Below are 25,693 nucleotides of genomic sequence, written 5' to 3'. Positions count from 1 at the left end.
AACAATTTCCTGAGTAAGACCTTATTGTTGGCAGTGATCTCTGCAAACTCTATTTGAAGTCTAAAAAGTTTGTAACTAAAGCACTAGAACATGAAATCTTCCCCAGGTATGTAACAATATAAAATGAATTAGTTTATCCATAAATATACTTTTTTTTTTATTAAATAAAAATAATATTTATGGAAAAACTAATTCATTTTAAATAAAATGAATTAGTTTTTAAATAAAAATATATTAAATAAAATTAAGAATATTTTAGGAATGATTATAGGCATCTTGTTAAATATTTAGTGTATTACATGAATGTTAAATCTGAAAAATTAAATAATTATCACATCTATCAGCCTGGCGCCTATCACAATGCAAGGTTTATGGCAATATACTTTCTTATGCTCAATATGACATCCACAGTCATTGAATATCTGACTCCTAAAAAGAAACATGGTCTCAAGGGTAGCTTTTATTGTTGTTATTTATTATGGGCCTGTCTTTCTTAAATCAGGCAAGTCAGAGCACGCTGTTTTAAAAAATTTCAATGCATTCAAAATTGCTGAAACAGTTAAATCAGAATGGGATTATGAATTTGGAAACTCACTTCAGAAGTCACTTCAAACTTTCACTTCAAAGCTGAAACCTAGAGTTGAAAAATTAATATAAAATAATAGTTAACTGTATGAAACTATAAACAGTGTTTTTTTTTCTTCTAAGATTAGACAAAAGTTTAGTTTATAAACATATTTTAACCCGTAAAAATGACATTAAGTTCAGCTAATCCTCAATATTTGAAAAATTACATATAGCACTTCCAACGAACAAAAAAAAAGATTTATATTTAGACTAATTGATTGTTGTAGAACAAGATAAGCAACTGCGGTTATTGATTTTCGAAAAATTTCATTTTTCAACCCTATTTTGTGTCACTCTAATATACATACACACGCACACACACTGGGAGAAATATATAGATGAATATATAAAGATATGAATTGGTATATATAGATGGATATACTATTCTATTTTGTTTGATTGATTATAGTTTTTAGCCAACAGCAAGTTAGAACTTCAACGTTTGCTTGATGAGTATGATCAAAAGTTTATAGAAGAACAAAAGAAGCGTGATGAGCAGCTTGCAGAGGAAATTGCAAGATTGAAAGTCAACAAAACAAAAGTGGATTTAACAAGACAGTTAAAAATTGCTGAACTGGAATCACTGTGTCAAAAGCTTGAAAAAGAAAAGGTTCATTTTGAGCTCAGTTATCAAAAATTAAAAAAAGATTTTGAAACTTTCCAAGAACTTTCAAATATAGAAAAAAATCAATTAGTTCTGGAATGGGAAAGTAAACTGAAGCAAGAAAAAGATTTTCAACAGGTATTTTTGTATATAAATATATCTTATATATCTTAATAGAAAGCTTCTTTAGATTTTTCAATTAATTTATGCTTTAGTGCTGTTTTACTTTAAGTAATATGATAGTACTTTAAAATTTTTGTATATAATATTATTATTTTTTTATTTTATGCTGTAAGCAAAAACACGAAGAAGATCAAAAGAAAAGCGAAGAATGGCTTGCTGAAGAAATATCAAAATTTAAAGTTAGTAAAGCAAAAACAGAGATTTCAAGACAATTAAAAATTGCAGAACTAGAGTCGTTATGTCAAAAGCTTGACAAAGAAAAGGTTCAAGTTGAGCTGAGTTATCAAAATATAAAAGAAGAACTAAACAAAGTTCAAGAATCGTCTACTAAAGAAAAAAAACAACTTGAAGAAGAATGGGAAAAAAAACTGAAACAAGAGAAAGATTTACATATGGTAATTAAATTTGTAAATTTTCATGTAATTGTTTTGATTTTTGTAATTTCAATAAAAAATATTATATTTTAAATTCAAAGTCTACTGTGTATGATCCTCTATTTTTTTATTTGATTGAACAGTTTTATATTTCGATCTTCTTTGACTCAATTAAATTTTTTTCCAAAACTCACAAACATCTCCACTACTACACCACTTGTTTCTCTGCATAGAGACTTTGCTTGTCAATCTTTGTATTTTGCAGTCTTAAGATTGAGAGAAGGTTTCAACAACAATAGAGAAATAAAATTAAATCAGGTATATTAAGCATTTATTGCAATATTGTTGGCATTCCTATTTTAATGAACTGCATGACTCACACTGAATTTTGTAAATGTAGTTGAATTCGCTCTATATGCCAAGCTTGAGCAACTGTAACATTGTTGTAAGGTGGCATTTCTTTCTCTTTTCTACAAATCATCTTTTGTTCCATGAACTAAAAGTCATTCTTGCTTGACTCGTCATTCAGCTAAGTCACATCTTTTTACTGTAACTGTTTCTTCACACTCAAAAACTTTTATTCATTTTTTTTCCTTAAACATTGGTGCTATAGATTTTTCTCCTGTTTTCATGTTTTCCTGACCTGCACAATTTGCAGTTTTTTAAGTCTTCTGTCAACAATTTTTCTGCTCTTAACAATATTTTTTGTTTTCTGGTAACTCTCAACTTTAATATGGTTGGTTCCAAACTTGTTGTGAGAGAATTAATCAGCTAAACTTTATGTTTTGTAAACTCATCATCTTTACTTTAAACTTTTATGTGAAATGCAGTTTGGAGGAGGGGATCAAAATAGACAAAAATTGCATGGCATAGTTTATGAACTCCTTATCTTTATTTAAATGCAACACAATTTTAATTGTTAAATTTTATGCTATAGTTTTCAACTAAAAGACTTTTTTTCCTCAGAATCTTCAAGAATGTATCAAAGACCTTACTGAAAAGATTAACATTAATGAACAAGAAATTAAAGTAAGTTATTTAAATTACAACTTAATAAATAATTATACTGTAACTAATTGTAAGTTTTTCAAGCATGTCTTATTTACTGCTTCCTTATGTATTTAAAACTGTTAAAACATAGAAAGTTTTTAACAAAACTGTTATACCTACTACACCTTAAAATTGCTTTGAGCTAAAGAGAATTCTTTATTTATTTATTTTCAGATCATTATAAGTAATTGGGGTGATGGAGTGAGGGGAGGGGGTTTAAAAGGTTATTCTTTTTATTAACCAAAGTATTGTTTAAACTAAATATTTACCCAGATTTCCAAATAGGTAGTATAATTAATAGATAAAATATGTAAATATAGTTGGTAAATAAGTCTAATGAGAGATTAAAACTGATTGAAAATTTATCATCATCATCGTCATCATTTTTTTGCAAAAAACTTTTAATATTGTTCTTCATCAAAAGGATTCATCAAAACTTTTCAAGTTTCCATTTATGAGTTTGCCCTTTCCTTTGAAGGTTGTTATGGAGGATTAAATTTCATCAAGACCATCAATGAGATTTTCTTATGAATTGACAAATTATAATAAATAAATTATAAAGATAATTATTTACTAAAATAAGCTGCTAGTTATTAGAATCTGTTGCTAAAAAGTTTTATTGAACAACTTGAAATAAACTAGTACTTATGCTATAATTAACTCTTACCTTATGATTAACTTACGTCAACTTATGATTAACTTACATCAACTTATGGGCTTATTATTAACTTATATTAATTTATGGGCTTAGGATTAACTTATGTCAAGTTATGGGCTTAGGATTAACTTATGTCAAGTTATGGGCTTAGGATTAACTTATGTCAAGTTATGGGCTTAGGATTAACTTATGTCAAGTTATGGGGCCTCTCTAGCTTTGTTGACTTGATTAAAGAGTTTGTAGCATCATATTTTATTTTGGTTGTTCTCTGGTATCAAGTTATTTAATTTCCTTGTTAGATTTTTTTTTTTCCAGCATAACAGCAATTTACTTTTTTACCTTGTCTGATTTGGGTTTTTATCCATTTTTACAATTTAATTCAGTACTCTTGTTTTTCTGTCTGGTCAAAAATGGAATCTGTGATTCCAATTTTTTTTTAAATTTGTTAATAAAAGGGTCATTGGGTTTTTTAATTAACAAACTTCAAATAATAATATAGGATTCGAAAATTTATATATATATATATATATATATATATATATATATATATATATATATATATATATATATATATATATATATATATATATATATATATTTCCAAAGTTTCTTTTCAGCACAAAATGAGTAAATATTCTAATAAAAAAGACAATTTTTTTAATATTTGTTAAAATCCTTTATTTTATAAATACATGTTTTGACTATATCATAGCCATCATTAATTAAAATATATTAAAATGGTTAAATCAAATTCGTAAAATCAAGTTGAATTAATAGAGACCTTATAATAAAAAATACAATAAAAATGCAATTAAATAATGTAACAAATGTTTTAAAAAGATAAAATAACCAGTAATGTTAAAAGGAACTAGATTGAAATTGTCATTTTTACATGGTTCATTTGTTTATTAATAGTGGGTTTTTCCCACTCTATGTACATACTTTTTTTGAGTTTTGATATAAATTTGTTGGAGGCCGAATCCAAAATTAAAAAATTAGCATGATCAAAACTATTAAAACAGCTTTCATTTGAATGAATATGTTTATAAATGTGTGAGTTTTTATCCCTTTTTTAATGGTCGATTATTTGTGTCTTTAAAATTTGAATTTGATTTAACCATTTTAATATATTTTAACTGATGATGGCTATGATATAGTCAAAACATGTATTTATAAAATAAATGATTTTAACAAAAATTTAAAAAATTGCCTTATTTATTAGAATATATATATATATATATATATATATATATATATATATATATATATATATATATATATATATATATATATATATATATATATATATATATATATATATATATACACACAGTTATGGACTTAATTTTAGACTCAGACTTCAATTTTAAAATAAGATTTAATTCCATAACCATATATTTAAAAATGGTAATAAAAATAATGATTTATTACAGCCTGCTAATACTTGCATGAACGTCCTTTTGGGGCTGAGTCCTGCTGGAACACGGTGCAATTGTGAATCGCCATGAATCGTTCCAAACTGTCATTCAAAATATTAATGTACGCTGTTGAATTTAAAGTTTCTCCTTGATTTATAAATCGAATGGAACCACGGCCATATGCTGAGAAGCAACCGCACATCACATGAGCAGGGTGCTTAACAGTTGGAACTGTAAACCTTGGGTCAGTTGCTGATGAATGTTTAGGATGTCAAACCCATTGTTTATAGCTTGCCATCAAATGAAAATTACTCTCGTCACTAAACATGACTTTTGCCCAATCTTCTGATGTCCAATGAGAGTACTTAAAACAATATTCTCTTCTTCTGTTGGATATCAGAAAGAAAAGGCTTCTTTAAAGGCCTTGACGCCTGCATAGAAAGTCTGTTGCATAAAGTACGTTGAATATGACAAGTGGAAACATTTGAATTTAAATTTCTTTTGATAGCTGAAGATGTAATAGTTGGTGTTTTCATTACTTCTCGTCGAATTAAACGTTCTTTCTGCACTGAAATAAGCCTTGGTCTACCAGGATGATGTTTAGGTTTGATTGAACCAGAAGAACTAAACTGCCTTACAACACCCGATGCTGAAGATTGTGATATTCCCAACCTGGATGCAATGTCTCTTGTGTTATAATTTTCCTCAAATAATAAAATAACTTGAGATCTAATCGATTCATTTAATGTTTTCTTCTTCCCCATTATGGTGTTTTAAAATGACTGAAATAAAACAAGTTAAAAAAATTAACCAGCTACACAAATTCACAACTTCTTAATAAATAATTGACAACAATAATCATTTCCTTATTTATACATAATTAACATTTTTACTGGAATTCCAAATCTGTCAGATGCTATTTTTGCATATTATATCATCAGATATATTTAATTCCATGAAACAAATTTATTCATCAAGTTATTTATGCATGCATCATACTTATTATTCTATTTTCACACTTTCATCATGAAAATTTTGATTTTATCACTTTGAGTCTAAAATTAAGTCCGTAACTGCATATATATATATATATATATATATATATATATATATATATATATATATATATATATATATATATATATATATATATATATATAAATATATATATATATATATATATATAAATATATATATAAATATATATATTAGGGTGTCCCAAAATTTCAAAATAATTTTACTTGGTGTTTTTTCCCATTCTACCTGATGTCTTGATTCTAAAATATAAAATTTTTAAATTTTACACTTGTAAAAGTGATAGATGTAAAAATTGAAAAATTTGAAAATTTAATAAATATTTGTAAAATTCCAATTGTTGTTACAATATGCATATTACTCCTAGTAAGAAAGCTTGTGATCATTACATTTAATATTTTCTTATGCTTATTGGAGTAGGCATTCAGTTTTTACACAACACATACAAGTATACACAACACATACAAGTGTACACAGTTTATAGTATGAGTGTATGCAGTTTGCAATATCCAGTCTGGTGCATACTGAGATTTGAAATTAGAGCTGTGTTTGTTCTTAAAGTTTTTTGTTTAAGATTTGTGTTATATTCTTTTCAAATTTCATCACTGTGAAATAATATTTACTAACCTATTTAATTTGTATTAGCTTAAGTATTATTAAATACAATTTTGATGAAATGGGAAGAACTAAGTGTAAAAGAAAAGCAAGTGGAGAAAAGAGGAAGAATTCTATACAGACAAACCCAAGAAGGCTGATTTACTTTTTTAAATACCCACTAAATAAGCTTCCACAGAATCAACTTCTAAGTGTTGGCAATGTGTTGAGACATCTGGAGTATGTCCGGTCAACAAGGTGACACAATAACAAAATATTTGAACTTTCTCATGTTTGCCTTTTTAAAATCTAGCTCTTGTTTCTTGTTTATTTTAGATCTGCAAGATTCTATCTAATCTCGTTTTTTGTTTATTTTAGATCTGCATGATTCAAACCAACCAAGCAACTGGTTGCATGTCCACAAGCTCATGTAGGGTTTGATTTACTTTGTAGAGATGTGTCTTCTTCTATAACAAGTAAAAGATGCATTTCTTCATCTGTAATAGAAATCTGGAAAAAAGCTGGTTTTGGTGATTTAATATTGAAGGGAGCTTCTGTAAGAGAAAAGATTCTAAAGCTAGATCAGAAGTATAAAATGATGCAAAAATTACGCAGTTTAAACTGGGGTTCAAGTCAAGATAGATTTGAAAAGATGCAATTGGTAACTCTCTCTTTGATATTTCTGTTCCTAATATTGAGGATAAGATTGCTTCTGACTGTCTTTGTTCTAAGAATGCAAATATAAGGATTTGCTTTTCTACAAAGACCAAAAGGGTGAAAGGAAACAATATATTTCAGAAGAATTAGACAAAAACTATCAAAAAGCCATGATTAACAAAGAACATAGATGTCAGAGACTGTTGAGGATAAAAGAAGCAGAGAAACAGAAAATCAATACATACTTTGCTCCAGAAATGCACAAACAGGAAAATTCCTTTGAGTTTGAAAATTCTGACCCTGAATCTGATAATGAACCATCCTCTGAAGAAGATTCTGATAAGGAAAATATCCGACATAAATCTAAACCAAAGGTTTTCATACATATCATTCCTGAAGAACTGATAGAATGCACAACTGGAGCTGCTGCAAGATATAATGTTGTCACAAGACTTCAAACTTCAATAGTAGCAGCTATATGTAAAAAAGGTGGTGTGAATCTGGATGAAATCAACTTATCAAGAAGCACAGTCCATAGAAAAAGGTTTGATTATGTGATCAGATAAAGCAGGACATATTTGACACATTGAAAGGAAAGAGACTTTGTCTTCATTTTGATGGAAAACAAGTGAAACAGATAGAAGAACAGCTGCACATAACTGTCACAATTGAAAGAATAGCTGTAAGTGTCACTTCCCCAAACATAGAAAATATGGATGACATACTCTTGGGAGTGGTTCAACCCAAGAGCTCCAAAGGTTGTGATCAAGTTGAAGTTATCCTTAACATACTTGGATACTATGGTATTACAGATCAAGTTTATCCTATATGTTGTGACACTACACCATCAAATACTGGAATATTTTCTGGAGCTGTTGCTATTTTTGCCTCCAGTCTAGATGTTCCACTTTTATGGTTTATGTGCAGGAGGCATATATTGGAAGTCCATATTTCACACTTCATGGAGGCTTTAACAGGTGAAAAAACAAAGAGTCCAAGAAGAGGTTTGTACACAAGACTGCAAAAAGGATGGCAAGGTGTTAAAGAATCTATGAATATATATGATTTAGTGAAATTTGATTGGAGTAAACTAGAAGTTGGTTCTCCTCTACATACCACAGCCAGAGCAGCCCTAGAGTTTGGAGAGCTAGCTATTATGTTTGGTACTTTTTCAAGAGGTGATTACAAGGAGCTGTGTGAGTTAGTGGTATTTTACCTAGGTGGAGAAGTTTCTAACTTCTCTCTTCGCCAACCAGGATCCTGCCATGAAGTAAGATTTATGTCAGATGCATTGTATCCTTTTAAACTCATAATGACTTCAAAGATATTTAAAGTCATGAATAAAGAAGAGAAAACCATAGTGGAAACTGCTTCTATCTGTTTTAATGCAGATACAAACATTTTTTTTGTGATTTTTGGACTTCTAGGGTAAAGGAGAATGGGAAAAAACTACAAGTTGAAATTCAAATATTTTTGAAATTTTGGGACACCCTAATATATATATATATATATATATATATATATATATATATATATATATATATATATATATATATATATATATATATATATATATATATATATATATATATATATATATATATATATATATATATATTAGACCAGTTCAAAAAAAAAATTTTTTAATAACTAAGTGGCTAGATGTTTAAATGTTGTTAATTGATGAAAAAAAGTAAATCATTAAAGTTTCAAAGCATTATTCCAATATTTAGTAACAGCTCAAATAAGTTTACTTTTCAATTGGATCCTAAAATTAAAAAAAAAAAAAGTTCCTTAACAGTAGGTCAACCTGGTACTCAAAAGAAGCAAAATAATATATAAATTTCAAAAATAATAAAATAAAAAATTTTTATTTCTGTTAAAAACTTGTAAAAATGTACTTTTTTTATTTCTAGTTAAAAAGCCATAGTTTTTGTGCAATTAGATCTAAAATAATAAATGTAGTATGAAATTATCTTTTTTTTTGAAATTTTTATATAGTTTTGCTACTTTTAAGACCCAACATGACATACTTTTGAAAAAACATTTTTCAAAATAATAGGGACCTGTTAAAAAGTAAAGTTAATTGAGCTGTCCCTAAAACACATTATTTAAGTTTGCAATTTTGAACTAATTTTCCTGACTACAAACCACATCAAATCAAAGGGTAACCCAAATAAAGTTCAAAAATTATTTTTTTTATATACGATTTTGAAATGGTGTAATATATATATATATATATATATATATATATATATATATATATATATATATATATATACACATATATATATATATATGTGTATATATATATATATATATATATATATATATATATATATATATATATATATATATATGTATGTGTATATATATATCAGGCCTTGTTACGAGATTTCGCTGCGTAGCGAAAACGCGTAACGCATTTCTAAGTTACTCAACTCATCAAATATATTTTGCATCGTTAGAAGTTATATTGCGTCACTCGCGTCTTTTCAAGTACCGCATTGTAATTAAAGTTATTTTATTAACGCGTTAAAAATCATACAAACAGTTTGTTTTTTTCTCACTATAACAAAAGTTACAAATAAAATCTAAGTTCTTATATAAAAAATTATTTTTATTATTTTTTTCAAATATGAACTAAATTTTACTTTGAAAAAAATATTTTTTTCATGAAACGTTAAATAATGTTTGTTTATTTTCTTATGATTTTTATGTTTATTTTCTTATGATTTTGGTTTTTGGTTATTTTATTAACTGTTAATAATTTTTTTCTTATTTAATATATGAACTCATTTTAATGTTTTTAAACAAGAAAGAGTTTTTTTGTTTATTTATCAGTTCCCGATAACATATTCGTGATCATAATTTATTTTTATAAATTAAACAAACGTCATTAAAACTTTACGTTATTGAATTAACAATAAACAAAATATCTTCTTAATAAAATATTTACATCAAAATAAATCGTGCATTTTTTAAACTATTATGACTAAAAATAAATTTTATATTTAAAAGAAATTTATATATTTAATTCCTTAAGATAAAACTTAAAACACCTAATTTTTTTAACTAATTTTTAACAACAACAAAAAAATTATTTAACAAACTGTTTCTTTAACAAAAAATCTATTAGTTTACAATTGCGGTTAAATACTTACGACTTTATTTCTTCTGAATAAACGTCACGTTAACGACAATCAAAAGATAATTTAAATATTCTAAAAGATATAAGTTTTTGCGTAGCGCAAAACTGCTGAACGCGAAGGCAAATCGCCTTTTCACAAGCAAAATGCAAGCTGCGTAGCGCTTCTAACAAGGCCTGATATATGTATGTATATATATATATATGTATGTATATATATATGTATACATGTATATATATATATATATATATATATATATATATATATATATATATATATATATATATATATATGTATGTATGTATGTATGTATGTATGTATGTATATATATATAAAAGAAGCAATATAAAAATTAATGAATAGTTATTCTAAACAACTTATAATCAAAATTATTTTTAATTATTAATTGTTTTCATGTTATTAGAATTTTCATGAGCTTCAGAAATGTAATTTAGAAGAGAAAAAAAAATTAATTGGTATTAATCAACATTTTGTAACTGCTGAAGATCAATTGAAGGTATGTTTTAAAAATTAAAATAAAAGTTATGTAAACTTGATAGTAGACCATGACAAAGCTTTGTTACCACATTTATTGAACTTAATTTTTTTAGCTATTTTACATCATTGGTTTATTTTTATTTTGATAGTCAAAATAAAATAATTTTTGCGAATAGTTTGTTAGATAAATAATTTGAACAATACTTGGTTGTAGTTATCTTGGTATTTAATTATATAGAATCAATTGAGTTCATTAATGAGTCTATGAAAAAGACTAGAAGGGTATTTGAAAAAGTTATGTTTTTTTTTAATTGAAAAATACATAAATAAAAATTTAAAACTTAGAAGCCATCCATCTTCATTCCATATGTTGTTCTTAATACTTTTCTCCTGATTATTTTTTTTTTTATAATTGACATTTTTTCCTCTACTAAAAAACATTTTCAGATGGGGAAGATTTTCCAAAAATTTCAAATATTTTCTTTTGCGAGTCTAAAAAGCAATAGGTTTTTTTGTTTCGTTTTAAATTTACTAATTCTTAAGGAAATCAAGAGTTGGAGAACGAGTTAAGTCTTTTAGATTAATTTATTTCACAATAAGCCTCAGATCATGTGCAGGACTTATGAATATTAGTTTTGTTTCCTAATGATCTTCATTCAAATGGGTGAATTCCATTTAGGGCATAAAGTAGATGGATCTACTTCTACAATCTAAGGACTTCATTTCTGCAAGAAGATCTTCTGCAATCTAACTACCATCTTTTGATTGATTGATAGTGAAGTCACCACTAGCTTTATCTTTTTTTATCATCTTGTTGTTAACATTTTGTTATCATTAAATAAACTTTGCTTGAGGGTTTAACTAAATAATACTAGATAATTTTATTATCACCATAAGTGTTTTGAGAATTTTAAAATAATTTAAAAACATGGGTTTTAATTATATATTGCTTGTATTTGTTCAAATTTTCACATAATTTGATATAAACATAATTTTTATCACCAATTGGAAAATAAAATTTACTTTAAATGTAGCTAATGGTTACTAAATCGTACTTTTTATGTTCATTTTGATTTTTCAAATTAATAACAGCAATTTATGTTTTATTATCAATCACTTTAAAAGTTTCCAAACTAGATTTCAAATAAATAAATAAAAGGAAATAAATATTAATTAAAAACTAATTAAGTATATCATTTTTAGCAATTTGTAATTTATTACTTTGCTAAATATAAAGACAATAGGGTTTTTAAATAGAAAATTAATATTCTCGAGTTCTTACATTTTTTTGAAAGAATTTGAGATTTTATTTTAGATTAAATTAAATTGAAAAAGGATAAAAGTTAGTTAAAAAATAAGAAAATATTTTACAGTTTATTGTTAACTATTGTATTAGTTATTGTAATTTGTTGAAGAATTTACCAAGTTCTTTAAATTTTTAATTAAACAATATCATATGGCAAATTACATAATTTTCTATTTTATAGAATCTTATAATTTTCTATTTTATAGAATCTATATATATATATAATTTATAGAATCTATATATTTTATAGAATCTATAGAATATTTTATAGAATCTATAGAATATTTTATAGAATTATATATATTTTATAGAATCTATATATATATATATATATATATATATATATATATATATATATATATATAATTTTCTATTTTATAGAATCTTATAATTTGTGTTTGATAAGTATGAATCATAAAGATGTACTCAAGAAAAGTTTAAGCTTTATTAGTCCTAATAAAATGATTTGTAATTTTATGTAGAAAGTGAATAGCCAACTTGTTGCAATGAAAAAGAAATATGAAAAAGCAGAAGAAAGTTTTAAAGAAAAATTAAAAGAAAAAGAAATATTGATAAGTGAATTGCAAAAGAAGAACTCAGTAAGTTATTTCTGCTCTATTATTTTTTAAACTTGAAACAAGTTTCAAGCTTCAACAAGTTTCAAGCACATATTAATATACCTAAAGCAACTATAAAAGCTTAAAAAATAATTTAATGTTAAATTTTGCCAAAAAAGTAGCATAAAAGTATCAAATAATAGTATTAAAAATATAGTATAAAAGATGTATTAAAAATATATAATTAAACTATAATAATAATAGATAATAATAAAAAAACTTCTACAAATGTTCAAACACTGTTTTGAATTATTATTTTATGTTCAATAATTTGTGTTAAGTAATTTGCTTTTTTATGCATTTGTCATATTTTATATGTGGTGGTGTTTAGTAATTTTTAACTAGCGATATTTCAAAAAAGACTCGACAGAAAAAATATTTTTCTCATTAAACTATAAAAAAGTTTGCTGCACTTTTTCATGTTTCACATGTGCTACCAGTTTGTCAAAAATAGAAAAAAATCATGAAGAAAATTTTTGATTTTGTTACATCAATGTAATAATATTAATATCATATGCTGCAACGAAATTCAGAGAAACAACACTACAGATCTTTAAAAAATTGTAGAAAAAAAAATCAAGACAGTTAAAAAAACTTTTTTATTGAAAATTTGTTCATTAATTAGTAATGAATAATTTCAACTAATATAACCACCATTAGCTTTGGTCATAGTCTCAATTGGAGGAGGAAACTTGGAGTATGTTTTTTTGGATATAAACAGTTGACATATTTGACCAGGCCCAGGTAATGGAAGTTTTTAGAGCTTCAACATTTGGGTGTTGTTGTTTACATGAGTATATATCCAAATAGAAAAATCCAGAGAGTTCAAATCTGGAGAGCAAGGAGGCCAGATTTCTAAGGACCAGTAAGAAATACTCGCTAAGAGCCATGTCTAGACACTTTTTGCTGTGTGACAGAGTGTACCATCTTGCATGAAAACAAAATTGTCACTACTCTTGAAGTTGCCACGTATCCAGGAAAATAGTTTAAACTTGTTTAAATGTGTACAAGTTTGGATTTTATATCACCAACATCACCGCTAAAGTATATGTAAAAAATAGTTTTAAATTATTTTGTTTTGATTTTTACGACTTATGATTTTTTTATTATTGTTATTAAAAAAAAATTGAGTTGGGGGTTAATGAAGAAATTGCTAACTTTCTTTCTGAGTTTCTCAATTTTCTCATTGTGTTCAGACTACTACCACATAAGCTAAAAATCAAATTAGGAGTTGTAATTATCCTCCTTAAGAATATGGATTCTAGTAGAAGACTCTACAATGGAACGCAGCTCATCACCAGGGGGTTGACTGAACACCTGATTCAAGTGACAGTTGTCAAAGAAACACAAATAAATCTGTGTTTTCAATCCTTACATCAATATGAGTTCAACAGAAAAGGATTTACCATTTATGTTAATTCTGCAACAGTTTCCAGTTCTACTTGCTTTTTTTTATTTATTAAGGTTCTATCACTAGATTATTTAAAATATTGTTTACTAAATACTCAACTTTATTATATAAAACAATTTAGAAATATGACAGACATTAAAAATATTTGTGAAGTAAAATTTAATTACTGATAATCAAGTTTTGTGTTTGTTTATGTTTAGTTTGTTCAAAAAGGTCAAAATGGCGTCAGTTGTTTTAGTGACTATTTGTTGTTAGTATGAAAACTTTACTACTAATAAAAGGAAATACACTTAGGAATTCCTTTAATAATGAAAGTAATGCAACGATTCACTAGAAAAAAATATTGATTCACTAGAGCATAATAATATAACACTATTGATTAATTGATAATTAATTTATTATTAAGTGGTTATAGCTGAGTTAATGTCTGTTTTCTGATAATATGTTCATAAGTATTTTTTTCAATGTATTTTTTTTAATGTATTTTTTTCAATACTTTTGTAAATATTTTTAGATGAATGTTGTTATGAAACATTTGAAAAAGTATTTTTTAGCACAAACCTTTATCACAAAACATTATTATATGGTATGTAAATTAATCTTGGTTGTGGCACTACATAAAAATATGAAAGAATGTGAAATTGTTTTTGCTGTTTAAAATGCTTAATTGGTAAAGAGTGCATTAAATGTTGCAGTTGTTAACAATGGGTTTAATCCAAATTTAATAATAATTTTTACTAAAAACAAAAATGCTAAATGAGAAAAAATCTAGCTAAAGTGGTAATCTCCGCGCAGCGGCCTTGTTTGTCGAGGTTCGTGTTTCGTAGTTATAGAGTTGAGAGAGGGTTATAACCACTATTAAGTAGCCTCCTCATCTGTAGTGGCCTTCTCAGCCTTGAAGAGGTGAATAACAAAAAAAAAAAAAAAAAAAAAATCTGGCATTGTTGCAGTTTCTCATTTTTAAACAATGATTGCACTTTTGTGTCAGTTGTTTATTTTTAAAAGTAAACAGAAACTTTGTTTACTTAAATTGTTGAAGAGATTCAAAACAAAAAAAAATCAGACAATTCTACTTTGGTAACCTACTTGGTAATTTTTAGAGTTTACAATATTTAAGTGTATATGAGTTTAGATTATTTAAATTTAAATGAACTTGTCAAATCAAAATTTCGATTGGTACTTAATAGAATTTTTCTTGCAAACCAGAATTCAAACATTGTTATAGAAAAGTTTATGATTGCATATTGCGCATTTCCAACCTTCTTAATAAAATGTTTTGCTCTTGAAATTTTTTTAACTATTATATAGTTAAACTAGGAGTTGATGGATGAGACGACTTTCTCAAAATATATTTTAGCCAACATCATATACTCATTAACTCATACTCAACATGTTTGTCTTTTAAGTCACATGTTTTTATATGTGTATGTTAAGTAGTGTTTTTGTGCATAAAGGCACTTCATGCATCAGACATAAAACAAGACACACTGTTTAAGGAGAAATATTTAATTATAATTTTTTCTAAGTTATGGGCAAAAATGTGCATGTTAAAAAATAAATAGGTGGGGGGGGGGGAGGTGCTAGGGCTATTTAAAAACTGAGTTTAATTCAGACTTACTTCTAGTACTGATTATGAAATACTTTAAAATTTGTTCGTACTTTGTATTACAGTATATAATACAAATTAAAGCACAACAATAACTCTAAAAGTTTTTTTTTAATGCATTTTGGGCAAAGTTCTGATTTTGTAACTTCCCCATGAGTACCCGCTATTTTTTTTCTGAAATCACTGTAATAAAGTCTATTAAATCAGTGGAAAAAAAATCTTATTAAAACCAGTGTTGATCCTAGGTTACCAATGGTTTGAAGTGGAGGCACATTTCCTTAAGTTTTTGCTGCAGCCATTTTTAGTAGTCCATAATTTTTTATGAATCTTATCAGTAAGTTTCTAAAAATTTATCTTATCTAGTATCTTATCAGTAAGTTTCTAAAAATTTGGAAGCCTATCGTTTATAGAAACTAAAAAATGTTTTTTCACTTCTTAAATTGCAGATTTTGTATATTGACTCATCAAAAATCAACTTTTTATATTTGCAAACAATTTTTTAGTTTTTTTAATAGTAATGACATATAAATAAAATGTGACATTCAAAAATGTCACATTTTATTTATATGTCAAAGTTTTGTTAAAGTACCGTCATACAGGGCTACTTGGACCAAAATTTGATACATGTTTGATGTTTGAGGTTCTCTCTCATATTTATGTCAATGTAAAAAAAACTTGTTGTTGCCAATACATGAATTAGTAATGATGATTGTAGAGAAAAAAATATTTGGGTGGATTTCGATCCCCCTTTTGGGGGGTTAAGGTTGGGCTTAAGTAGCCCCTATTGTGAGGCTACTTGAACTCATAGAGTAAAAAGTATGTTTTTTCAGTTTTTATTGAATGTCACAAAAATACTGTACAAAGAAAAACAGTTTAAATGAATTAGTACTGGAAATAATGTTAAAGTACTATAAGGTCTGGTATACTGTTGTCGAGCATACTTAGTACCAGCTCTGCACTTTTAAAAAGACATTTGCTGTTAACAAAATAATTTAAATGAATTAATAATACAAATAATGTTTAAGTATAATAAGATCTGGTATACTGTTGTTATAGTTTATTTAGTACTAGTACATTAATTCTCAAGCTCTCCATTTTAAAAAAGACCTCTGTTGTTAAATGGTACTGAGACATTGATATTTTTTTTTATTTCATCGATATTGTAGAAAAGAATGTCTGTTTTTTTTTGGCAACTTCCAGTGATTTTTTGATGGCTCCATTGTAGAAACTATGGCCCGAAAGGTTCTTCCATACTAACACTTACAATGCGACCAGGATATAACTTTTTATCATATTCTACTAGCACATACTCATCAACATAGAGTTTTACCTTTTCCGTGTTGTCCAGATCTAAACTTTTGCTTATATTGTCATTAGCAGATAAATTCTCATCGCTACTATTTGTTCTGCTACTTTTAATAGCATCGTCTGCAACTAAGTTGGCTTTTTCATTTTCACTATTTGAACTGTCATCATTTTGTTCTGTAGTTAGATTTTGAGCAATTCTTTTATTTCTACCTCGAGTAGCACTGGTAGTTCCTTTAGTTGTTCTTGGTGCATCTGTTTTAATGACATCTTCTGATCCTATATACTTTTTCTTGCTGGAATATTTAACTTTCTTCTCAAATGCTTCGTAGTTGGAATATCAGCACTTCTTGATCTTCTCAAAAAGTCAAGAAATGCTGATATTCCAACTACGAAAAACGATCATTTGTGGAAAAGTTTTTAACACTTTTTTTTGATTGCAAGGATATATCTCTGTCTTTCTGAAACCAGACATTATATTTTCTGCACAATTTGTTTGAATTGATTTATGAATGCGACTTAATAGAGAAGGGAAAGTGTCTTTATTAAGTGTGGTTGCACATTTTCCAGGACTCACTTTCTATTCTGATAATATTTTTCCGCACAACATCTTTATTGACCTGAAAAAGGCCACATCCAGTGGTTGGGTAAGATGTATTGAATTCGGTGGTAACCCAATAAAGCAAACATTGTTGTCTTCACAAAGTTTTAAAATATTGACATTAATGTGACTACTGAGATAATCGCTTATGGCAACTTTTCGTCCAGATTACCTTTTTAGCCTTGGTAGTAGCAAACTAACTAACCAATCTTCAAATGAGTTTTTATGGAACCACCCACTTTTGTTGCAATTATACCTTGTGCCAGGTGGGACACCTTCTGTCCATGTGGTCCAAAGTGACTCAGCCTTGTAGACCGAATCAGCGAAATTGCTGATCTGGAACTATTGATAATACTTTCATGGTATTTTACTCCTTTTTTCAGGATACATTTTTTTTCCCCAGAATCATCTGTTAAATTGGTCTCGTCAAAATCCCAAATGTTTTCTGCTGGTACATTTTCTGTTTCATTATCTAGATAATCAAAGTATTCTGTGACTGTTTGTTGTGTTATTGCAGTCCTGACCCTTTTGAGGTTTCCAGCAAATCTCTTGGATAGCTAATGATGTCTTCTAATAAAGGTTTTTACCCATTCGACACCTGGGAGATTTTCAATGAAACATTGAACATCACTCCCTAATCAATCTAGATAGGGTTTAACAATAATTTGAAGATCAAATGAGGTCAATGGGTAGCTAAAAGTTGAAACTTTATTCAAGTGATCACAAAATGACTGTTCTTCTTCAGGCGTGAAAATAGCTGGATTCCCTGCATGTTTCTTTGCGATAGTTAGGCATTGTCTTCGAAGAGCTCTTATCTCTTATTGCTGGAATGGCTGATTCTAAATTTTTCTTCAGCAAATTATAGACTCTTAGCTCCATGTTCAATATTAATACAGGCTTGCTCTAAGTTTTGATCGGTATAGCCTTTGTAAGTCATTATTGTAGTTTCCTTTGTAATCCCAATTTTCTTTTATATCTGCAAACCATTATGGTAGAACCGGTTATGATAGCACAAAGTATACGCAAAAAGGTTTATAACAATAGCTTTAACCAACCATCAACATTTAGGTATACATTTTATAACCTAATAAATATTAAAAATATGGGTAAAACAACAGATATATCAAATCCTTTTAAATATATTATTACAGTTTGAGGTTTAATGTTAATGGAAAACAAATTTAATCATTTTCAAACATAAGCTGCTACAGTGACATTTGGATTCAAGTAATTTTGAGCTTCAAACATAAATACAATTTTTTGAGCAAATTAATAAAAATAAAAGACAATTATAATTGTAGCAACTGATACTTCTGTTAAGAAATGTTGTCAAATAATTTTTATCCTTTTTGGTCATGTATGGACAGACATAAAATTTACACTAAATTTTTACCATTATTGTAGTTTCCTTTAAAAAAATATTTTTTGATCACTTTTTGCAAAAAGATTTAACCCTTTTTTTTTATGTCACTTAATTTGAGTAAGTTTATAAACTTATTTACTCTCATAACAAATATTTCTACAACAAATAAGCAAATAAATAAATATTTTATTTTTTTGGGTTTAAGTAACCCCGGGTAGCTCAAGTAGCCCTGCATGACTGTATGTCTAGAGTTGTATACTATAAAAAAAAACAAGATTTTCTGAAATAATGTTTTTAAAATATAGAGCTTCAAAGTATGAAAAAAACATGTTTTTGCTACTAAAGTTTTTATTTTGGAAAAATCAGAAATTATAAATGACCATATCTCATTAATCACAAAAGATTTAATGCTGAAATTTTCTTGAATTGCTTCTCATTGATTGTTGAACCAATCTACAAAGTATCATCAAAATATGAGGTGGTCCATGTTAGACCTTGGTTCACTTGGCATGGAAAGACCTACATTGCAAAGTTAACCCAACTGCAAGTTTGCAGATCCAGCAGTAATTTGGCTGTTAAACAGTTAACCTAACTGCAAACTTGGAATTGCAGATAAATTTCTGAAATGTTTAAATCTATATCTTTAAAAATTTCCAAGATCTGTTATAGAAAACTATAACTAGATATAAGATATGTTATAGAAAACTAGAACAACTAGATATTGATTTAAAACTGAAAAACTGAAAAATTTTAAAATGAAGTTAAAAGAAAAAGTCATTAAATTATATTAATTTGATTTGAAAATTAATATTCAATTTCTTTTAAATAATTATTTGATTTTTTTATATTTATGTGATTATATTTAAACAAATTTAGGTGGCTAGCCTAAGTGGTCCTTTGATTGAAAAACTTGAATCTTTATTCAATATAACTGAAGAAGAGAAGCAAAAATATATGCAGCTCAACTTGAAAATAATGAATAACAGACATCCAGAAAGGTAAATATTTTTTGCTTGTTATAAGTTTGTTGAGCTAATTTGAAACTTCAAAAAAAGTTATTTTTTTAATACTTAATTGAAATTTTGTTACTTTTCTTTTCTTTTTGAATACAGCCAGTTGAGTTTGTTAGAACATGAGTTATCTGAAGTTGAATTTATGCGTAAAAAACTGCTTGAACATTTTCGTGCTCTTTTACATGAATATCCCTTGAAAAATACTCAGCAAGATACTGATTTTTTGCAGGTAATTTTATCAAACTAGCATGTTATAAATTTTGCAATTGAATACTTTTTATTTTTTATTCATAATTGCTTTATATATATATATATATATATATATATATATATATATATATATATATATATATATATATATATATATATATATATATATATATATGTATATAAATATATATATATGTGTGTATATACATATATATATATATATATATATATATATATATATATATATATATATATATATATACATACATATATATATTAAAATAATTTAAATGAAAAAATACAACTTCATAATGGAACTTAAAGTTTCATCCCTTTCGGCAATCATCAGCCGTGTTATTCAAAAATATAAAATAAAAACCGTTATAAAAAATATAAGTTTAGCGTTGCAGCGGCATCTGACATCAAATATATGTGATCCGATATTTGCTAATTGCCACAATAAAAGTTAGATAGTAAAATTTTTTTCCTATACCTACAAGCAGAAACCAATTTACTTTTTTTATTAAGTAGTAATCCACTATCAAAAGTCATAATAAAATATTTTTCATGGATGTAAAAGTGACACTTTTTTGTAGATGGGTTACAAGATTGGCATCTTTAAATTATGTTCCACTTAATTATAGGCATGTTACCTGCGTCTTTATGTTTCCATATTTCTTTGGAAATTTCTGTATCATTTATATACCTAATTGCATCAAAAGGATTTAAGGTGGTTTGCAAGCCTAAAGCTCTAATGTGTTTTCACTAATACCGATGTAAGATTTTTCTGTAAGACTGGGATTAGGTGATGCTAAGGTGGCTTTATATACAACATTTTTTGATAGACATTAGTTATTTAACAGACATACAGTGAGTTTGTTGTGCAAAATTTATTGGTTGTGTGAATTAATAATTGATAGATTATTTGGCATGCAGCTGTAACTAACTTTTATTGTGTTTCTGTTGAAACTTTTGTGGAGCTTATGATGTAATGGAAAATTAAAGTCAATTAAGTTTAAGAAAAGGTGCCCAATTTTGGTTACAACATTTTTACTGAAAAGAGGATTAAACCATATAATATTTCTTTTTCATTTATTAGTATTAGAAGGATTTAGATTTGAATGATATTAAAGATTAGTGTGAAATCCAGACTTTTCTAATGCGTAGTTATAAATAGGAGCAATCTTTTGAAAAAAAATTTGCTTGAAGAGTTGGAAGATAGTCTATGTTCAATTGAGGTTGGTAATTGTTTTAAAATGTTTGGTGGATGGTTGGAACTAACATGGATATAATTTAACATACTATCAGGTTTATAGTAAGGTTGAAAAGTGCAGTTGTTAAGATTAATTGTAACATCAAGGTAGTTAACAATTTTCATGTTAGATTGAGTGGAAATACTTAGGTTGTTTTGTTTAAATATTTGAGTAAATGCTTCTTAGTTTGTTTGCGTTTTTAAATGCGGCTATGCCATCATCTCATATATAATTCAAAATCAGACTTGCTATAAAATTGCAAAACCGCTTGTTTTTTTTTATCCAAACTTGATCATTGGTAAATAATAAAGACTTACGCTCGTGGAGAATTAAAGATTTATGATCAGCAATGGTAATGTATTCTTCAAAGTTTATGGAGTCGATAAGTAGCTTTTCATTAATAGAAGAATAAAAGTCAACGATGTTGAAAATAAGAAATTTATAAAAATGTTTGTCATTGATGTTTTTGAACTAATTTATTACATTTTGTGTACTATTCCACTGATTTAATTGCAAAATATTTCTTAGGTTTCCGTTAGGTTTCTTAGGTTTCCATATTTAAAAGTTTTTTTTAGATATCTTATTAAGTATTGTTTTAAGAATGTATTTGTGTATTGGTGAATTTATTGCTTTTCAAACCTATTGAATTTTACACAATTGATCTAATGATGCATAAAATTGACTGCAAAAAATCGTACAGTTCAAAAATAATGTAAAATTGATCAAATTCCATGGAAATTAGTATCGAGTGGGCCTCCTTTAAGCCTTGATGGCTTCATCTAGATGATTTGGCATTGAGTTGATCAAATATTTGGGTTTGTTCTGTTGTCATTATAGCTTCTTTCAAGTTGTCTTTGTGTCTAAATGCTCGTTTGCCAATTTTTCTGTCCAAAAAATACCACCAATTTCCTATTGGATTCAAATCTGGACTTTGAGATCGCCATTCCAAAACACTGATGTTATTTGTGTCAAAGCATAACTTCATTTTCTCAATTGTTACGAAGTTTAATCTGATTGGAACTGTTGCTAGTGTGGCTGGTAGTGGACAAAAACGCAAGATCATTAGTGTAATTGATCGAAATATCATTAATATCATCATTAATGTGAAGAAAAATAGATTTTTTTCCGCAGCTAAATTAGCTTTAAATATTCAAGAAGATCATAACATCATAGTGACTCCTCAAACAATCAGAAGTTGTATAAGAGAGCAAGGATATAGAGGTAGAATGGTTCGAAATAAACATTTTTTAACTTCTAAACAAATGAAACGTCAATTGGAATTTGCACCAAAGTACTTAAAAATGCTGATATCATATTGGAAAAAAATTCTGTGGTCAGATGAGTCAAAATACACTCTCGTCTCATCAAATGGAGTCCAAAAAGTGTGGTTAAAAAAAAGAGAAACTTATAAATTGAGTTGTTTGCAAGGTAGTGTAATGGATGGAGGAGGAAATATGATGGTTTGAGGTGGTATGAGTTGAAAAGAAGTGGGGAAATTTACATTTATTGATGACAAAATGGATGCTTTAATGTATTGTGAAATTCTCAAAGCTAGTTTGCAACCATATATTTAAACATTGAGAATAGGAAGCGATTTCATACTCCAGCAGGATAACAATCCAAAACATACCGCTAAGAAAACGAAGGTATACTTTGACATAAACAACATCAATGTTTTTGTGCAGTTTTTTTGCAGTCAATTTTATGCATCATTAGATCAATTGTGTAAAATTCAATAGGTTTGAAAAGCAATAAATTCGCCAATACACAAATAAATTCTTAAAACAATACTTGATAAGATATCTAAAAAAACTTTTTGATATTTTAACGAAAAACTCATTTTTTTGATGCAATCTTTAAAATAATGATTTTTTTTTAAGTGCACAATAATTTATTTTGCATAATGTATATATATATATATATAAATATATATATATATATATATATATATATATATATATATATATATATATATATATATATATATATATATATATATATATATATATATTTCGCGGATTTTTCAGTGACTTATTCAACTTTTTCATAGTCTTTTATAAATAATGTTTATAAGATCAAAAGAAAGGTTATTCAAAAAGTTTAATACTCTTCAAAACAAATTTAAAAATAAAAAAAAAATTAAAAATGGTAAATTAACTACGCATACTAGGAATGCTGTTTTAAACCTATGCAGTACCGAAATTCCTAATAACCAAAACGATCTTCTTGATCTTGGTCCAAACTTTGTACCTTCTTATCCCTTAAAGCAAACGACTCTGTTGTGGCGATAATATCCCTTATATTGATATTATCCCCACAACAGAGTCGTTTGCTTTAAAGCTAGAATATAACAACAAAATTGAAAATGAAAAATAAAAATGCCAAAATTTAACAAGAGAGCAAAGAAAAGTTGTAAAGGAAATTAAGGAAAACAAACTTGTCGATATATATCCGTTTGATAAGGGTAATGGGTTTGTGAGAATTGAACATGAAAAAGCTTTAGAAAGAATTTGCGATCAATTGGTCAAACAAAGGTTTTAAGTGAAGATCCTACTCCTAGTTATGCTATAAAAATTAAAACATATCTCTCACAACTTAATAAAAAACAAAGATTTTCAAAAACAGAATATGACAGTATATATCCAAGTGATCCAATCCCACCTCGTATGTATGGTCTAATTAAGGCTCACAAGGCTGAAAAAGCTTACCCTATGAGAATAGTTATATCAACTATCGGCACACCTAATTATGGAATAACTAACTACTTTGTTAAAGCAATACAACCTATCTTAAATAAAAATAAAACACATTTGAAAAATTCTTTTGATTTTATTAGCAAAGCAAACTCATGGAATGTTGATGAAAACGAAGTTCAAGTTTCATTTAATGTAATAAGCCTGTATCCATCAATTCCACTTAAAGAAGCTACTTTAATTCTTATAGATCAATTAAATAAAGATGATTCCTGCAGATGTTCTACCAAGCTTACTATATCAGAAACAAAAACACTTATAGAGCTTTGTTTACATTGCTACTATTTTTTGTGGAACAACAAGATCCATGAATTGGAGAATTCCAGTCCTATTGGTCTTTCATTCATGGTTGTATTGGCAGAATCTTTTCTACAACATCAAAAAGAAAACGCTTTCAAAATTGCAATGACATTAAATCCTCCCCTCGACATAAAATCCTATCTAAGATGCGTCGATGATAGCCATGCTAGATTTTCAAACATCCAAGAAGCAGAGAAATTCAAAATAATCTTAAATAAACAACACCCTGCAATACAATACACAATTGAGACAGAAAGCCATAACAAAACTCTGAATTTCCTAAATATAACAATAATAAATAACAGCAAAGGTAAGTATGAGTTTAAAGTCTACAGAAAAGAAACCATTACAAATATTCAAATAAAACCGCACTCGAATCATGACCCCAAAATTTTATTCGCAATATTCAAAGGTTATGTTCACAGGGCATACTCCATATGCAGTGTTACACATTTAAAAAACGAGATAAACTTTCTTATTCAAGTTTATCTCGTTTAAAAACCAACTAAAAAGTATTTCAAATCAAATTAGGAAAAAACGGTCTGTAAAGAACAATAGAATTCAATCCGAGAACAATGCTCTCCCAACAGTATCATTACCGTGGATATCTTCACTATCACCAAAGTTAAGGAAAATATTTAGAAAAGTCGGATATAGAGTAGTTTTTAAATCAAATCCTAATTTAAGAACATTACTAACATGTAGAAACAAATCTAGATTGCCCCAAAATAGCCAGCCTGGAACATATTTAGTTGAATGTAGTTGCTTAAAAAAAAATGTAGGAGAAACAAAGTTACAAATTAGAACAAGAACTCAACAATACCAAAAAAGTTTAAATGATGGCAAACATTATCAATCAGCAATTGCCAAACATAGCAAGTTTTGCTCTGAAAATATAAATTGGGTGGAAACTAAAACTCTTAAAGTTGAAATAAAAAAATTTGACCGTAAAGTACGTGAAGCACTCGAAATACAGAGGCACCAATGTTTCCCATCGAATGGCGGAATAAATCTCGATAATGGGCAATTTGTCAAAACTAAATTTTGGACTCCGTTTTTTATATTCTTGCGTAAAGAAAAAAGAAGCCATTCAACTGCTGACGCCAGT

At 27.1% G+C, this 25,693-nt stretch overlaps 1 protein-coding gene across 2 annotated transcripts in view; it reads left to right on the top strand.

Moving 5' to 3' along the window:
- The window catches only part of LOC100206658 (putative leucine-rich repeat-containing protein DDB_G0290503), an 88,788-nt gene that overhangs the window by 39,665 nt on the left and 23,430 nt on the right, over positions 1-25,693 (top strand). Inside the window, exons 19-25 of one of the 2 annotated variants that reach the window (XM_065790701.1) lie at positions 1,037-1,369; positions 1,528-1,809; positions 2,755-2,817; positions 10,774-10,866; positions 12,636-12,752; positions 19,933-20,054; positions 20,169-20,298. In XM_065790701.1, coding sequence (XP_065646773.1) covers positions 1,037-1,369; positions 1,528-1,809; positions 2,755-2,817; positions 10,774-10,866; positions 12,636-12,752; positions 19,933-20,054; positions 20,169-20,298 — 1,140 coding nt within the window. The remainder of the gene's footprint in view (positions 1-1,036; positions 1,370-1,527; positions 1,810-2,754; positions 2,818-10,773; positions 10,867-12,635; positions 12,753-19,932; positions 20,055-20,168; positions 20,299-25,693) is intronic. The other variant, XM_065790702.1, reaches the window with a different exon arrangement.

The sequence above is a fragment of the Hydra vulgaris genome, chromosome 02 (genome assembly GCF_038396675.1).
Source record: "Hydra vulgaris chromosome 02, alternate assembly HydraT2T_AEP".
In the NCBI taxonomy this organism is placed as follows: Eukaryota; Metazoa; Cnidaria; class Hydrozoa; order Anthoathecata; family Hydridae; genus Hydra; species Hydra vulgaris.
Note: the sequence above shows the minus strand (reverse complement) of the source record. Positions and strands in the feature narration are given on the sequence as shown.